This window comes from Strix aluco, chromosome 1 (assembly GCF_031877795.1).
Source record: "Strix aluco isolate bStrAlu1 chromosome 1, bStrAlu1.hap1, whole genome shotgun sequence".
Lineage (NCBI taxonomy): Eukaryota > Metazoa > Chordata > Aves > Strigiformes > Strigidae > Strix > Strix aluco.
In genome coordinates, this window is record NC_133931.1 from 149,616,278 (window position 1) to 149,635,149 (window position 18,872).

The 18,872-nt window shown below is 40.5% G+C and overlaps 1 protein-coding gene across 1 annotated transcript in view; it reads right to left on the reverse strand.

Moving 5' to 3' along the window:
• TOPAZ1 (testis and ovary specific TOPAZ 1) overlaps window positions 1-5,291 on the reverse strand; it is a 39,664-nt gene extending 34,373 nt beyond the window's left edge. The window contains exons 1-2 of the mRNA XM_074849635.1: window positions 4,115-5,291; window positions 253-2,725 (exon numbers count right to left, since the gene is read on the reverse strand). Coding sequence (XP_074705736.1) covers window positions 253-2,725; window positions 4,115-5,291 — 3,650 coding nt within the window. The remainder of the gene's footprint in view (window positions 1-252; window positions 2,726-4,114) is intronic.
• Between the last annotated feature and the right edge of the window lie 13,581 nt (window positions 5,292-18,872).

Sequence of the window (18,872 nt, forward strand, 5' to 3'; positions counted from 1 at the left end):
TATTTCACTTCACTTGGTCTAAACTAATTCTTTACACTATGTTTTCCTTTGATTCAGAGTTTATCCTAGTTCTCATGAAAAATAATTAGTTTGCATTCAGAATACTGTCATACCTCAATCAAATTTTGACACTTAAAATCAACACAGAAATTGGTGTAATTCTGAAAGGAAGCCTGACCACTACAACCAAAGTACACTGATATGAGAACAAAGTACTTAGGATTACTGTAATAAAAAGAATAATATGCATACCTAAAATTATCATCTACTGAATCTCTACTTTCTGAGATAACAGCACTCTCAGACTTAAGAACCTGCTTTTCATCTTTAATGCAGATGCTAGCACAGGATGCCTTCCCAGGACAATTTTCAGAGTCTGCAAGTGCAAGCTCTTCTTCATTATTGGTTCCAAAAAGGTCAGGGTCATCCTGAATCACATCAATGATAAGAACATCTTCTTCATAAGCTTCAAGAGTATCTGCAAAATTTTGATTTGCAGATTGATTTGCAATCCCTCTTGATTTGCTATCATCGTTTCTTTCTAATGCAACAGGGTGGTCAACAGCATTCCAAGAATGATCAGGAAAATTAGATTTTAGTACACATTCAGTACCACAGAAATCAGGCACTGATGACTCTAGTTGTCTGTCAAGAAAAGGATGTGGATATAAAGAAGAATGTTCAGGGAGTGCAGACATCTCATTTGAGAGGTTTTCAGAGCCATCATGCCGATTACTGTTGATGTCTCTCACTTTTTTCTTCATGAGAGCTGTAGATGTAGCATCACTCGTACCAGGAAGAGGCTGCTGCTCAGAATTTACCAAAAAAGTCTCTTCTGACTTCTGAACAGAAGTCTGACTTCTTGAAACACTAGTGCTGTCAAGAAGCTCTAGAGGACTACAGGTTTTTGTTTCAAATGAATGGACAGATTCCAATTTCCTGGATTCAGCTTTGTTTCTGCGTAAAGGAATTTTGAATTCTGTCAGGTTTTCAGTGTTTAGTGTTTTCATTAGCTTTAAGTCAGAAAATGTCTTGTTCACTACTGATGCTTTATGGCTCAAGTTTATCCTGTTTGTGTTACCTGTAGATGTACCATTCTGGGCTGTCACAGACAGGTTTCTTTTTGTTACAGCTCCTTTATTTTTATCTTTTTGTTTTGTCGTAAAATTCAAGGTTGCTTTAACCTCTTGCACATCATCCTGGTTAAAAGCCATGGCATTTCTATCCATATGAACTGGTGATTCTGCATTTCCATTGCTCATTCTCGAAGTCTCATAAATATCCATGGAAGAGGATTCTGGTGTTGCAAGCGAAGTCAGACATTCAGTATTTAGATCCATTATTTTATGTGTAGACTCTTTGTTAATTTCTGCTGATGGCATATGCAAATCCAACAGTCCCAAATTCCCAATCACAGCACTGCTTCCTACAGCTTTAACACTGCTTTTATCAGAGGATTCCTCAAAGACAGCCCTCAAAAGTCTTTTTCCTTCTGAGATGGACTCATGATTTTTACCAAACCATTCAGAAGTCCTGGCACAAGATTCAACGGGCCAAACCTTTTTACCAGTCATAGGTACTGTTCTTTGACAGGTAAGCCGCTGCAATTTCTTATTAACTTCGTTCAATTTTTTATCTGTCTTGCTTTTGTGACAATTAAAAACGTCATGGACTGGAGCTAGCACTCTCAGGTTACCTGAGGAAGCAGAATGATGTGCCACGCTGTTTGAATTTTCTCCTTTTGCTATTACAGAGAGCTCAGATGTCTTCTTACAGCCATTTTCAAATGCAAGTAATTTGGTACAATTCTTTCTCCGGTCTGATATATTTTGTGCTTCATGAGTACTTTTTCCTATATGCAGATTTGATGTATGGTCACATGAAACTGACAGAGTAGTTCCTTTATGATTTAGCCCTAAAACTGTAAAGGAGCTTGACACGGCAACTGCTGCTTCTGTTTGTAACTCACACTCACTGCATTCATTAGCCACGTCTGTGAAAATATTCTTCACTGCTGATTTCTCAGTGATTTTAATATTTTTTCCAGGTTTTCTACCAATATTCCACTTTTTTCCCCTTGAACACTTACTGTTTTCACTCTGACAGCATGAGAAACACCCTTCTCTGTTCTGAGTTTCTTCTTTATTAAACAGTAAGTCACCTTTTATGGGTAATCCCTCATTTTGCATTCCACTAGTGCTGCAATTCATATCACTCTGTTCTACAGTACCATCAGGAAAAACATGCTTTCTCTTATCCCGGGCTACATGGAAGAATCCACTTAATTTATAACTGTTGGTAGCTCCACTAGCTGAAGACTTCACAAATGTATTGATGTAACTACAGGCCTCTAATCTCACAAATGGATTCTTGTCTGCTGCACAGAGCAAGCCGTTACTATGGGTTAGGGCATTTCTGCAACGTTCAGCATCACATTTTTCAGATACATTTCTCACTTTTTCAGCTGTAGTCACACTAAAACTATGCAAGCACCTGATTTGGTCCTTTCTGGGTTTCCTTTTCTTATACTGCACACCAGACTTTTTTGTTACAGAATGGCCTAGAAAGCTCTTGCTTTGAGTCCCACCTAAAGTAGCAACTGTAGGAGATTCAGAGTAGTAAGGTTCCTTTTCCTTGGAATCTTCTGATATGTTTTGATTTGTCTTAAGCTTCTTCACTGCTGGTGTACCGGTGTCTTCCTCAATTGCTTTCCATTTTTCCTTTGCTGATTAAAAAACAAAGAAGTGCCATTAAAGAATACACTAAGGAAAAAAAGACTACCCTAATGGAATATTTTATAAAGAGAACAGAAAACATTCAAGGCTACTAAAGAACATGACACTGTATAAGGCTAAAACATTTCTCTAAAGTTTTACCACTATTAGCAGATTTACAGTAACAGATGATGTTTTATCTTCAGAAACAAATGCGAAGATGAACAGAACCTTAAGGTGGCATAAGGACATTAGAAGTTGTGTATTTAAAACATAGGTGGAAACCAAATTAGAGCAAGTCTGTCAAGGAAATGCAGATGCTGTTTGCACACTCAGCCTTAGTATCTTTTTTTACACAGTAGATTCTCTGTAATAGGAAAGCTTGTTCATGAGAATATAATTTGTTTCAGATATATAGTCCAACCGAATGCACCAGACTTCACGAAGATCCAGGAAAACTGCAGGACTTGGATTTTTATAAAGTAATACTTTTTATTTCAAAGCAGGTACAGATTACATAAAAAAATGTACATCTGAAAATTTCATCTGGAGAATGGCCTCAAGAATGTTCGAGTAGAATATTGGCTTTAGTAGATTTTAGTTTTCAAAGATACAATTTTAATACCTCAGTTTCTAGATAAAATCTTTATTAATAGTAACTTACAGCAAATATTTGTAATTTGAATGTACCCACTTTGAAAGTGAAATGTCTTTTAGGCAATTGTCCTGCAAAAAATAAGGCTTTTAAAACTCCTCTTTCAAAATTGTTCCAGTCTGATACAATGCTCTCTTAAAACAGCAAAATGCAATCTTTGTTTCTACATCTTTTAGGATTTTGCAGAGAATAGCAACTAAAAAGCAAAAAGTTCTGAAAACAAAAACCAGCATCCTATAAGGGCGAGCACTAAAACAAGACATGATACATCTTAAAAAATAATCAAATAATATACAGATGAATGAAGGCTTGACTACCTTTTATTTTGGCTTTGCTGAAACTACTGCCTCCTCTCCTGCTTGCACCTGATCTTCTACTCATAAATGAACTGACTGCTTTTGAGGGAAAAAAAAATATTACAAAATTCCTTACTCGGGGTCTGTTGCTGCCAATACCCCTTCCTCCCCCCACCCCCAAAAGCATACATAAGTCTCTTCTCCTTCGGGCCAAAGAACTGCTTTTATCCTTTAAGCCAAAGAATCACGCTTCTCCTTCAAGAAAACCCTTTCCTCTTTCTAAAAATCTGTTTTCTTCTAAGTCTGGTATTCACAGTACTGTAAAGCTGACACTAGCTCTTATCTCCTGTTTTTTCACTTTTTAATAGGGTCTTACTGCAGCACCAGCCCCTGGTTCTGGGAACCCAAATTCTGTATCTGTACTTCTACAATGGGGCACAAGTACTTACTACTTTCCCCCAGGCTGTCTGCTGCTTTCTGAGGGCTTGAGCTCTGCTGCTGTTCTTCCATACAACGCTTGTGTGTATTTCCTCTGGTTGTTGATTGTTCTTGGCCACTTAGACCCTGCAGGCACTGTGACACCAGTGCATTTCTATCCCTCTTCCTCAGACTCACAGCTCCTTTCTTGGACTCTGGATGCTGTGTATTCAGTTCCAGTAAATCAGATCTACACCTCTCTCTGGCACCTTGGAGATCTGGTTTCATCAGAGATGTCCCATCTATCTTGCTCAAGCACCTCTTTCCTTTCTCTTGTGTCCCTGGCTTTCCTGACCCAATGAAAGAACATCCATCCAACTCCTCTGGCGTATCTACCTCTTCCTGAAGTTCTGGTTCAGACAAGGATTCCCGAGTCCCCAAATTCTTCTTAAGATCTGGGATTTGCATCTTCAGTATCATTATGGAATCAGTGCTTTTCATTTCAGTACTACACATGCCCTCTCTGGCTTGCAGCACCTCTGGTTTTGGCAAATAGGAAATGGCATGTCTCTCTCTGCTCTCAATTTCCTCCTCTGACGATGGGATTTGTAATTTTATTTCCATAAAGGAATATTTGCCTTTTCTTCCTGAGCTCCCTGAACTCTCCGGGAAACCTGAGAGATTCAGTCCTCCTGAGCTATGTTCTTTCCTTTCAATCCCTGTTGAGAATTTATTTTGTAAAGTAGCTCCTGAGAAAAATAGCTGTTGACCTTGTCCCATCCCTCTCCTTACAGTTTCTTCCCTGCACATTGCTGCAGCCACAGTCCCTGCCTGCCAATCTTCACCCACAGCAGTGTCTGAAACTGGCAGAGCTACACGCTTGTTGCTTCTGGCAGCCCTCCTGTGTAGTATCCCCTTGTTTTTTTTACCTGGGAGTCTCAGGCTACTCTCACCTTGCCTCTTCTGCATGGTCACAAGAGAAGCAAATTGCTCACAGGAAACACTGGAGAGCACGGCAGGTTGCAGACAGGCTGATAAGGGCTGCTCAGGTTTTCTCTTTGGTGCCAGGTGAGGATTCTGCTCGACTACCAACTTTTTTCCTGGCTCAAGTCCTACACCCACCCTCTGACAGCTCGGCCTGGTCACCATCCTGTCAGGTGGCTTCACCCCTCTCACAGTTACCACTTTCCCTGACCTTAACTGGGGCATCGTAACAGCTTAGAGACAGCAACAAACCCCACGCACCAGTGCGCCTTTAACAGCACCCCAGCTAGCCCGGCACCCACGGCGGACACAGCCTCCCCCTGGCTACCGCCTAGGGGTCACCCCGGGGGAGCACAGCCTGACCGAGGGAAAGCCCAGGCCACCACCGAGTCCACCACCACCGCCCCGAGCCCGGAGCAGCCCCTCAGCACGGCGAGGGGAGGAGGAAGCAGCCCCACACCTTCCCCGCCTCAAGGGCCGCGCCGCCTATGCCACGCTGCCCACCACCTCCCGCGGGCACAACGGCCGCCCAAGGCCCCCTGCGCCACCCTCCCTCCCTCCCTCCCTCCCTCCCTCCCTCCCTCTCCCCTCGCCCTATCTGTCGTCCACCGATCCGTCCCCTCGACGCCTCGTGTAAGCCTCGCCAGCGCCGCCTCCCCGCAACGCACCGCTCGTAGGGGAAGGCGGGCGCCCGCCGTGGGGGGTAATGGCGGCGCGGGCGGCGCAGGCGCAGGGCCGGCGGTGGTTGAGGGCGGCGGCGTGAGGGAGGGTCCGGCGGCCGCGGCCGCAGCGGCAGGCTGGGGACGGCCCAAAGTAGTGGGGCCTTATGTGGAACTGCCAAACCTTGCGAAGCGACAAATCGCGGTAAATGTTCAACTCGCCCTGAGCTGAGTCAGGCAGAAAAAAAACCCAGACTGTCCAGCTCGCCAGTTTCTTCAGGTGTTTGATCCACCTCAGTGAAGCAGCAGTACCTCCTTTGGCCACAGCACTTCAGAAGCTCTCCAAAATTGAGGGGCGATACGCTTATTTCTATAACCATAGCTTGCGTAAACTCTATATTTGAAATAACACAGTTTCTCAGGACCAGAGTTAGGAAATAAAAAAAGCTCAGATAGTTAGACTATATGGTCAGAAAACAGCCAAAGTCAGTGTTTGGACTTCAGATGTGATAGTTTCAACACAAATGGAGGACACCAGAACTTCTGAACCTCCACTGCACAACAATGTGAACATACAGAAATTACCTTACAAAAACAATGTTGTACAAAGAGTGAATCTAAATGTCAAGTTGCTAAGAAAATCATAAATGATTAAACCTAGTAAGGTGATACTTTAATTCCAACAATGTGATCAGCAAAATCACATTGTGATTGATAAATGACTGTGTCCTACAAGTGATCTCTTTCTGTTCACAGGTGGTTTCCGAGGTTTGAGGTGCTTTAATTCAAATTCATTTCACCCTTAGTGCTTGGTGGTGTTCACATTTCATGTGTCCTAGTTTGAGACCTGTGCAGAGAAATACAGCTTTTTGTGTCACTACTTTCTAGAAGTGCAGTACTGTGGATGTAAAAGAGTTGTTGAAGAGTAAAGACACATTTTACCAACTGATGTTAGCTCACTATGTGACTTCAGCTCATGTTATTTACTTTATATCTGTTTCTCCATCTATAGGTAGAGATAATACATCGCTGTCCAAATCAAGACAGAGAACACTGGATTTTCGGCAGAAGCTCTCCACAGATGAGGGAAGAACGGGCAGGTTGGGAAGCCATTAACTTTCTTTTGCTTATCATCTTCTTAGGTTGCTCAGATGTGCTGAAGTACAACAGAAAAGTCAGTGAGTGGCTAACTAAAGCTAATCAAAGCAGAAAATACAAATTTCCTAGGCAGTTTCTCCCCTGGCTCAGTATTCTGATTCAGGTCCTTGTGAGAGAAAGGACCCAATAAAAGGGAGTTAACTGCACAGCATTTGTCATTGTCAGTGTTCTGCAAGGCTAGTGTTACATAAAACATTCAGCTCTGGCAAAATTTAACCTTCTCCAGTTCAAATATAACCTTCTCCAGTGTGTAACATAGTCTTTTAAGTTTGATAGCAAGACAAGAAAGAAGAAAATGGGCTGAAAAGCAGTAGTAAAGGAAATCTGCAAGAGTGGCGTATGAATGATCTTACTGCTCTCCAGTATAATTTTTAAGATTTTAGTATTTAGTTATTTAAAATGATGAGAAATCTACTCAGACCAGATTTTTATGAAATAAATAAAAAATGCACTTGAAATGAATATTAGAGACATTTTTCATGAAAGTCCTTTGGAAAAAGGGCTAGAACCTCAGAAAGCACATTCTGAAGCAGCTGTGGATTATGTTAAAAAACAGATTACATTCAGTTTACTGCTAAAAGAGGTAGTATAAACATTGTCTTGCAAAGTGGATCAATTTAACCATCTTTTAAAAATGCTTGAAAGAAGAATTTTAATACATAGATATATTATTGAAAGAAATCCTGTCAAGTGTTAAAACTGTAGGTTATTGAAGTGGAAATAACTTTTAAAAATTATAAACAGCTTAAGGGGAGAAAAATCAGTTATTTTCACATTCCAACAACATTTGAATTAGTAATACTAGAAGGAAATGTTTAAACTTTATTTTAAAATTATATCTTGTTTGGAAATAAAGATAAATGCTTGTTTCTTTTGAGTTTTGTAAGTCCTGTATCTCAATGCCATATCCAAATTTTAGAACTAATTCAACTTTTGCTGATCGTTTTGTTTCACTGGTTTCTTGTTCATCCTAGACACTTAAACACAGTAATAGAAATATGAGGTACCGAGTGTCTGAAAGTAAAAAGGGAATCTTGGTGCCTGAAAACATTTTTTTCCAGAATAACCAGTACACTCAGGGATGTCTGGCAGTTTCTAGGAGGGAAAAAGGAACTTGTGTGACTACATTTATGTAAAACCTATGAAATTATTATTGCTTTCTTCTCTCAGAGGAGTAAGCATGTGCACTTAGCCCCCCAACTAATGTACTTTGCATTACTAGTGTGGGGAAATTGTTGCTGCAGATCTATCAATGATACATTTCAGTAACCTTCCAAAAGTTTTGAAGGATTGACATTTATAAACACTTAAACCAGATATGTAGGTGAGCAAATCATACACATTTTTCACTGGGCTGTATTTTAGACTTTGCTAATGCACTCACCTAGCAACAGGAATTAAGTCTTCTTTTTTAGCTAGGGAAATGAAAAGAATTAACTTGAAAATTAATTGGGTTTTTTGTGAGGCAATGTGAAAAATGTCCCCCCGGACCACTTCTTTTTGCACTGCTTACATCTTCATGCTTGGCTGTGGGATAGATTTGTTATCTCTAGCAAACCTCAGTGGAAAGAGTTTGGCTGTGCAGTAATAACTGAGACTAAGCTCTGAAGAATACACTTAGTCTGTTACATTCTTAAAATGCACCAAATTAATCCCTTAAGTAATACAACTAAAATGCAACAGGGAAGAGCTTTAGTCCAGTATGTCTAAGAAAATATCCTTTTACAACCCCAAGGATTTATTTATTAACAGTTCTGAGCTATTGGTTTTGCAAAGGTAGCACCCAAATATAGTAAACACAGATACGATTTTTAAGTAACTTCTTTACCCCTTGCCTTCCGTTCAAATACATGGGTGTATTGGAAATAGGTGTATCGCTAATCTGTTGAACTAAGGAGTTTTGTCTCAAGCCATTCATGTATATCCCTCTACAACTGCTTTTGCCTTCCATTCCCAGGCACTTAATGCACCTTTGACATGACATCTAATGAGAATTGTGCTAACTGCCCTTGTTAGGCTTGAGGTACAGTGTATGCATTCAACTCGTGTCCTTGGTAGCTCAGCTGTATAGGTGGTTGATCCAGTTTATGCTTACAGCTGTTTGTCTGCTCGTCTGCCCTGACACTATGAACTCTGTTAGACAAGGGCCAGTACGGTATTGTGAGCAGTGGAAATAGGTGATCTGTTTTGTGAAGTAGCTGAGTAATTACACTACATGGCATTGTGATAGTAGACTAGGTGAATCCAGTGAGTAGCTGGATATTTCAACCTTTATTTTGGTGCCTGTTTTTATTATAGGGCTGTACAGGGTGGATTAAAGTAACTTAATTTTCCACCAGTTTAAATGAGACGTTAGAGGAAAAAGGACAGCTGGTGTATTTCATAATGAACCATCTGGCATTTCTTGGTAGATCCTCTGATTCCTAATTTACTACTGAATTGTGACAGCATGAAAATCAAAATTATTGATTGTGTGGAATCAGTGTTTCCCTCTGGCACATTTTGTGCTCCTTCAGTTTCTGTCAAAGGATAATCATAGGAGGGATATGGACCTCTCACACTGAGCTTTGCAGAGCTTGAAAGTCATCTCTACCATTTGCCTTTATTTTGGTAATCATGCTGCTTGACATTTATTCTGGAAGACCGACTTTCCAGATGATCACATCTGATCTGAACCTTACAGAAAGTGGCACTAATCAGTTTTAAGGTTCCACGGGGAAATTCCTGTGTTAGGCTCATATTGTTTTATTCCTTTTCATTTATGGCTCTTTTTTAAACTTCCACTGCTAGGAGTTTAAGAAATAGACTAACTAGCTAGCTGGAATTGGAGATTCAAAAAGTACGGATGCAGTAGATGATTGACTAATCAAACAGGAGAGTATACCTTCAGTCTCAATTTATTTTAAAGTTCTCTAAGTAAAGCATATCTTTGCTTTAACTAGATAGTACATAACCATGTACCTACCACTAAATCTGACTTTAGAATCAACTTCTTTTAGTGACTGGATGAAAAAGATGTTGGACTTATGAGGAAGGCATCTGCACACCAGCAAGTACATGACACCTGCATCTTGCTGCCAAAAAGGATTATGAAATATGATTTCTAAATGAGCAAATTAAAAAAGAAAGGAAAACAGGAAATGGAAGTTGAGTAAATCAGAGCTAGAAAAGGCATAGGATTAGAAATGGTAGGGGTGGCGTAAGGTATAGACAGAATGTAATAAAACAGTAGATAAACAGGGAAAACAGTGCTAGACAGAAATCAGACAAAAAAATTGGCAAATTGCTTCAGAAAATTGCCCTTAAAAACAAAAGGAGTGGTGAAGACAAAATGCAGTAATGGGAAACTTGTCTGTGGTTCAAAGTGACTGAAGAAACAGTGGAGGATATCATCTTCAGCAGTACTCCTAGGAAAACTAAAGAGAGCCTTGAACTTCGGATGGTGACAGTGATCAATCGCAAACTAGAATCCAAATCTGAATCCTAATTAATCTTGCTGTTGGTCATTGAGCAGTGACTGGCTCCTAGGTTCAATTCCTTGTGCTATGGTCATCTGTTAAGGCATTATATCTCTGTCTGCTTAATAGTGTCAGAGTGGCTGACATACAAAGTGTGGAGCCTCAGAATAACTTGCTGTGTCTTATCTTCCTTAGGTGATTCGTCCATAAGCATCAGATCACTCCACATCCCCCAATATATGGTTTGTATATGTAGTTTTGAACCTGAGGAGTGTATTTGCAGTTACTGTATGTTTTCAGAACTTGAATGTGAGGTTTTTTTAGAGCTGCAGACTTAGGAAATGGCTGCTGCTTACCTCTTTTTTTTTTTTTTTCCAGACAGTATTACTCTCTAGCAATGAAAGTACCTTTTACAGTTGATGAACCATAACTGTTTCAGCCATGCTAACTGTATTGAGCAGTGGAGTGACTTTAAAGCTTCCCCTAACCAAAGCAGCATACAACCGTTTTAAAACATATGTTGACTTTACCACTGAACATTTTCCCACTGGCATATCCAGGGTAATCTATGGGAAGAGTTACATGAAAGTTGACATTATTGGTTCATGTGTGCAATGAATTGCTGTGTAGGAAAGACAAGAGGAGACTAGAGATTTACCTGCTTTTGCATTCATCTTCTTACTTCCTCATATGTAATTAATTACCCTATTTGGAAACAACAGAAAATGATCTTCAGATAGACCAAGCACATACTAGGTGCTGTAGTGAGGGTTTGAGTAAAATTCATTGACGCTAAGTCAAAGCAAGGCACCTGTTCATCAGGGAGTTGCATCCGGCATAAATTCTTCGCTTAATATCGACTTCACTTGCATATCTTCACACTTTGATGAGCTGAGTGGCTGGGTCATAACCTCTAAGTGGTATCTCAGCTATTTGTATTCTGTGTATGAGAAGACAGGTTCATTTAAAATCTAAATGCTCCTTGCCTGTATGCTCTGCTGCTTAACCAGCATTTGGGGACGGATAATTTCTTTTTCATCTCTTCACCTAGATAAATATTTTTGCAATCATCAAGAGGATTGTTGATGTTTATGATGGCCCAGGTTCCATACTGTGTTAACTGCAAGACTGTCCACTATTCTGCTTGGCTGTCATCTGGTGGGTCAGACTGAGCACATAAGTAATTACAGAAAGTGTTATTTCTGGAGTCACAGACAGCAAGTCTCTGTACCTGTCAGGTGCAGACAAATATGTAATTACTGAAGAAATTAGATGTTTCACTGTTAAAGGAGGAATTATTTGCTGGACCACCCTTCAGCCTAGCCACTTTCTAGAGCAATTCCTTTGGCTAAATAAAGAAAAACTCTTTTAATGATATAATACTGACAACAGCTCTGAAACCCTATTATGAGCCATGACTCCACTGTAGGTTTTCTGCATAATATTACTACTAGTATTACATTGGTAGAATCCTGAAGTGAGTGATTATATTCCTGGTGCCCAGGCCAGTCAGTGGAGGACGGCTGAATGAGCCATCTCAAGTGCTAGTTTCATGAAGACTTTCTGAGCAGAGACAGTATGTGGATGGTTTAAAGACTTTTGTTCATGACAATAATTAAAACTGTAGTGTCACTGTGTATTTGGCATGTTGCTGAACATGACAATTGGAGTGCTTTGCATTAATCATATTTTGAAGATCAAGTGAGAAGTGAGGTTACACATTCGCATGGCATAGGGTACAGGAATCAAGAAGAGTAGGTCTTCTCTGATGTTACTGTATGTATGCAGATGTACCTTCCTTGTACCTCGGGAGCCTCTCTTTCAACACCTTACTCACCTGTAATAGGGCTGCCAATAAGTGATAATTCACAGTTAATAACACTGTTGTTGTCACTGTTCAACAGACAAGCCAGAACAGCAAGGCAGTCTATTTCCTTCTTGGCTGTAATGATGGTGTTGCACTCGCTGTTTGTGTGTCTGCTTATGTCAGTCTCCTGAGGTCAGTATCCTGGCCTCTAAGTATCAAACATTGGGCAATTTTGTCTAAATCTGAATGTGATGGGATAGAGACTGAAGAGCTATTAAGCTCCTGCATATTTCATGAAGATGGACATTCACGTAGATGAGAAGTCATCCATGGAAAGAAAGGCTCACCCTTTATTAAACATCAGAGAATCCACAGAAAAGAGAGATGTCAGAGGTCTTGTCTTGCTGCTTACAGTGCTACTGATTATAAGCCCTTGAGCAGGGTTTCAAGCAGGACATGCTGTTAGGGGACATCTTGTTTATGAGAAGACTTGCTGGAGGGGAGAGAGCTTCCATGGGAACTACACTTGCTAGCAGAGCATCATGACCAGAAGGCCCTAAATGTTGTTGAGGGTTTCCTGAAGTTGAGGCACAGAGACTCATAGCTGCAAAGCAGTATTGATCCATATGTGGATTAATATATTTCCATATGTGATGCATCTGAATGATTTTTCAGGAGTGTTCCAATAAATGACCCTCTACCTTGGTCCACTATAAATTTACAGAAAAATCGTTTTTACATATAGTTTATGTTGTGTAATAGAACTATAAATAAATGTAGACAAATGATATCTCTACTTACATTAAAAGTACATAAGTTACTCTTGTAAATATGCAAATAGTTAGTTATCTTTGCAGCCTATGTTTGAGTTTTCTATTCTGTTTTGAACCTTGAAAAGAGCCAGGTAATAATTTGTATTCGTTTTGCATGCTCAGCAGTCTGAAAACAGACAAGTGAAATCAGTCAGTTGCTTTATGTGGGCTAAGAATGATGCTTTCAGGGATTCAGGTGATCAGGGCTAAGCAAATGCTGTGGTGCAGGATACACTTGGTACCTACCATCCCATAACACTTACATTTCATCTTCAGGTAGTGGTTTGTCACATAAATCTACACTGTGGTCTTCCTGCAGGGTGTTATCTTGTTGTTCCTGGCCACTGAGGAAATTAAAAGATGTAACCAAAGACAAATAATTATTTCTAATCAGTAATCTGTTTGGATATTTTTAACTAACATCTTTCCTTTGGTGTAGTTACAGACTTGTGTGAATACAGTATGTTCCCTTACTTTATAGGCTGTATTTATTAAAACAGAAAAATGAATTAACAAATCGCTTCCTCATTAAAAAAGTCAGGCACTATGAACAGCATTTGGTTTTAATGCTGCTTTTTCAGAGATCTGTTTTCTGATACCCTCATCCTCCTCTTTGCCTAAATAAATCTTTTCTGTGGAGCGAGATGGGAAGGAGGTTATTGTAAATGTGTGGAGTCCTTACATTCGCTTTGGAATTTGTTGTTGCAGTTGGATGTACCGCACTGCCGAGAGGCTGCGCCTGGGGTTGCATAGAGCTCTGCGATGTGTTTTTTTGGTATTGCTTAACTCCAGAGAAATAGCAATGAAATGGTCCCATGCAACTCGCTGCTGGATCTCTTAGTAAAACACCCTCGCACTCCAGTATGCCCTTTTGTCCCCAGTAGTCCTGAGCAGTGAATGTGCTAGGCAGAGACTGTAATTTCAGTTGGATTCAACTGGATATTATTAGCAGGACAAAACCCAACACAAGTGTTGCTAAAATGTAAAAATGAGGCAGGACCCTCCGGCACCTGTTTCTGGCAGGCACAGCCCTCTGGTGCTAGCCTGGGGGCTATTAGGAAGCTCTGCTCTGATTTCTGTGGAGCACTGGCCTCGGGCTTTGAAGCCTTAGCCGGTTTTAGCTGACCCTTCATTTTGAATGACTGCCCACGTTCCTGGCATTTGACCATGTTTTTCTCTCAATAAAGTGATGTAAGGATTTGAAAATGGCCTGAAAGCTCTTTGAAATCAATGGCAGGCCAGCAGTTTACCTGACACCTATGTCTTCCTCTTTTATGTGTGAGTAGATGCTAAGGGCATACCCCAGGGTGAATGAAAACTAGTGTTCATACAACAGATCCCTCCATGTCAGAACTGGTATGCTTGAACCATCACCTTGGGTTTTGTATCTGTTGTTCTCTTTCAGAGTGACAGCTCACTTCCTCGACCAGCATGTGTTGGCCCCATGAGCTGGAGTTTGTGCTCTGCCACCATGGCCAGACTTCATGCACGTCAAACATCTGCATTTTGGGAGAAGAAGGAAAAGGAGAAGCAGCAGACTTTGGAGAGAGAAATACTGGCATGCTCTCTGAGGAGACTGCCATTTGTTTTTCCTCCTCTGCTTGCCACTCCATCAAGCATGAAGGCTTCAAGCTGTATGATATGAATTAGTACATGGCCTACATGAAATAAAAGCAAACTAAAACAGCACACCTCATTAGTTGGGTGAAGATTCAGAGATACTGTTCTGAAAAGGAACTATATGCACTGCAATAGTATCCACTAGAATGCACAACCTATTTTTATTATGCCCTCTCATATAACCCCTTATTTATGTCATCCTTTTGGGGAGACTTGCCATTTAAACTGCAGGCCTTTGGGTCAAGGACCATTGTTCTGGGTGTCTTTGACTCAGAGTGAGGCACCAGGTAGTGGATCCTGCAAGTTGCTGCTGTGCCCTGTACATGTGAGATAACAGCAATAACGTTTGCAGGGGCGACTGAATGAAGAATTTCATCATATATGGCCTTTAAATATTGACTAATTGATTTAGCACTTGAAAAATATTTGGGGCTTGTGGATTTGTCTACTAAAACTGTAAATAGCTACTGCTAGCAGTCTCCAGCTGGATTCGGAGAACACTGTTGGTCACAGTGACCTTCCCTCCTGTTCATTTTTTGTTACTAAAAGTGATCAGAAAAAAGAATTAATCAGGAATGTCATTCAGATTATTCAAACTATAGTAATTTTTATGTTAAAATGTACCTTTTGTGAAATGAAAGCATTTTTATGAGGAGGAAACTAAACTATGTTGAATTAAAGTGCCAGAGGTTGTTACAGTTAGGTATTTATATAGATTTATACTCTCAATTTTCCCTGCTATTTTATGAAATTCTCATGATAGAAATTGTTTTCCAGAATCGTAAAATGTTTTAGGAGAAATATAGGTTGTGGGCAGTAGAGATTGGATTTTTCAGGAGTGAATGGCTGCTCTGTTTGCAAATACCATCATGGGGCAAATGACACAGCAGCATAGTCAATTTGCAAAGCTGTAGACAGATAGTGATGAAAACCTAGTAATATTTTGATACGTTAATAACTGTAAACAGGAAGCATTTATTTGAAAAACATAATGGATGGCCCTTTCTTGACCGTTAATCTATGATGATATTCTCAGTGAATAAAAAGTTCTCGCTGAAAGTCTGAACACACAACCAGATTTGCCTGTGCTAGCTCAGTCCACTGGGATTACCAATACGAGTGGAAAAGAGTTTCTTTAACAAACTAGATGAATTGGCTCTCCTAAGTGCATCAGGTCTCTAAATCTCGGATATATTTTGTCATCTTGGACCACTTTTATGGCATGCACAACTGGTTAGTTGATAGCAAATAATCCCTACAACTCTGTCAGGGGTCCCTGGGCATCTTTCCTATATCTTTTACTCTAAAGTTTATACCTTAAGATAATATCATTTAGTTCAGCTCATTCTCACCTACATCTTGCTAAGGGACCCTTAGCTCCTGAAGGTTTTGTTTTGCTCCTAAAGGAGATCCAAGAATTAAGGTTTTACCAAAAAAACCCACCCCAAACCAGCAAAACCCTCAGGAGTATCACTGAATAGAGTATTTCCTTCTGCAAGCAAAAAGTTTGGACATTTTTTGGTAATGTCTTTCTGGCCCTGCCTATGCCACACAACAGGATGGGGTGAGGAGATCTCTGAGGAAGGACAAATTGAGGCATTTCCCGCAGCAGCAGCAGTACTGTTGTCTCAGCATGTTGCCCGTACCCCTAACCAGCCCTTCTGAGGTTGCAGAAATTCTGTCCTGGAGTACCCTTTCAGGGTGGAAGCTTTCTGATTTCCATCAAAGGTTCAGACTCTTCCAATGGATGTTTTTGTGAGCAGAAAAAAATTTCTGAGAGGAAAAAAAAGCCTGCCAAATTTTTTCCAGCTGGCTCCTGCTGTTAATATGGGGAGGATGCATGGTGTTTTTCATAGCTAATAAAGATGTTGGTGTCCTACTTTATAATGAAGCTTAGTTTTGATTGTGGACATGTGACTAATTCTTCTGCAGATTTAATGCCGGCAAAATAACAGTCAGTGCTATGCTCACTAGCTTAGATGGCTCACCTAGTAGCACCTTCTGCTGAATTAACCATTGCCTTTCTGTCTCACTTTTGAATGTCTGCAACCAGGCTCCTCAGAAGTGTTGAACACCCAAAACCATTGCTCAGTCCAAAGGGCCCTGCCTCAGGTTCCCAGCTTCGTTTTGGCATCACTAGCCTGTCCCAGTCTCTTGAAAATGCCTTCCTGTGAAGTTAGCCTGCAGAGGTTAGCGGCCACTGCATTGAAATAACTTCCTGGATAGGACCTTAAAATGCAAACTTTCTGCAGGCCGTACTGTGCTTTTTGCCAAGTCCTCTGAGCTGCCAATTGCTCAAGTAACAAGCTGATTAACTCGCAGTGATTAATCACTTCATCTTTGCTGGAAAGAAGTGCAAAGAACCAGAGAGGTGGAAATTTTCAGGGCGTCTTGTGTCTAAGAAGATGGGTGGTGACAAACGCTGGAAAGATTTGTCCAAAGAGTGTGTGTTCCCAGCAGATGGTGCTGCACCAGTGGCCATGAACAAGGGGTGAGCCTAGGACGGCTCCTAGTCCCAGTACTAGCTCTTGTCCAGCACTTTGTGATACACAACTTGAGATGAAACGTTTAGTGAGGGAAAGGGATCCCGAGGACACTGGAATGTGCCATTGTGCACCGTGGAAGCAGTCTGTTTGCACGTATGCATAGGTGCTGTGCAATCTGAATTTCCCCTTGTGACATTTTGTTATGTTTGCGTTAATCTTTAGTTCATATGCACTGTTGGCTTTGTATTGTATTGCCTCAAGGTTTGACTAATTTGTATAATTATGCAGCATACTTCTGGGGATAGAAATAATATGCACCCTCCTTTCATTAGTCCTCTTAGATGGGCCAGGGCAGTGCTCCTCTTCCATTCTTAATTAAAAAATTATTGAGCCTTTTGATAAAAAAAGGAAAAAAATATTTGGATCACCTTGTACTCTGCTATTTTGGGGTGATTTGTAAATGTGAAAAGCAGTTAGCAGTTAGGTAAACAAAACTGCAAATTTTATAAAATCACATTTTTGCATTTGTAGTTGCAAGCGCTGTTACTCAGGAATTGACACTAAAAAATATGAGTGTTTGCTAAATTCTGGCTTGCGTTTCTTGAAGGAAGACACTGGTAGCAGTCAGGAACAATTTTGCTGATGTCCTCCTGCCTTATGGAGGACTAGTTGCCTGTGGCCCATGGAGTGACTAATAGGGGATCAACATTCCTGAGAAATGGGGAAGGGACCCCATAAAGTGACCTCATGGCTGGTAAGACCAGCCCTAGCAATATTAACTTTTTAATATTAAATTCTTCCCACAGAATTTGTCTAGTCATCTGAGCAGACACATTTTAGGGCAGCCTTCATATCATTGGCATATTTTATGCCTCATCTAAACACATTTCATAGTGCTTAATTGCTGTATTATAAGTATGTGGGAGGAACACAAGGTATATGCAAAATGCTATGGATTACCCTGTGCTTGAAATACCACCTGATTTTTAAAGACCTTATTATAAAGGTCAGAGTAACAATATTCTAGAACCCTTAGTGTTATTTTTAATGCTGGAGTTAAAAGACCTGATTATCAATGTTCAGTGTAATAAACTAGAATGAGCATGTAAGAAATCTTCACAAGCAACACAACAAAGCAGCTCAATGTCGTTTCCTTTGCAAGGCCATGGCCTTTTCATCACGTTGACTGCGCAGATGTAGCAGGGCTTGCAGTATTTTCCTCCTTGCCTTTGTGATTATCACTAAGCAACTGGCCCCTTGCTGTTTCTCTGCTCAGAAATGGTTTAGAGAGATTTGCATCATTTCAAACTTTTGTTTTTTAGAAACTGTATCACAAATTAATGCACTAAGAGTGCCTTGAATGAGTGACATTTCTTTGTTGAAGAATTGTGGATTACATTGTCTTCTCCAGCCCTCTATGGGGAGAACATGAAAAGTGTCTCTGCAGCCCCCACAGCATCCTACTGCTGTTGAAATCTTGTGGTTTTGGGGAAGGTGAATTTTGGAGGTGCCTCTAAAATAATATATCAAATGTATGTGCTGGCACATAAATGTTGTAGTTCAGCAGTTGAGTAAATCATGTGCTGTCAATGCAATTCAGATGGTTTGCTACATTGCCAGCACAAGATATTTCTATGCAGAGATCTGATTTGTATAACCTGTTTCCCCTCTGAAGATGAAATTCACTGCAAAAAATCTTTCTCTACTGTTTCTTGTAGGTCATTTCCTGGGGGAGTGGAGCTCTCTATAATCATAGGGGTTGAACTGGGCTGGTACATAACCAGTATACCTTTCTGGCCCACTCCC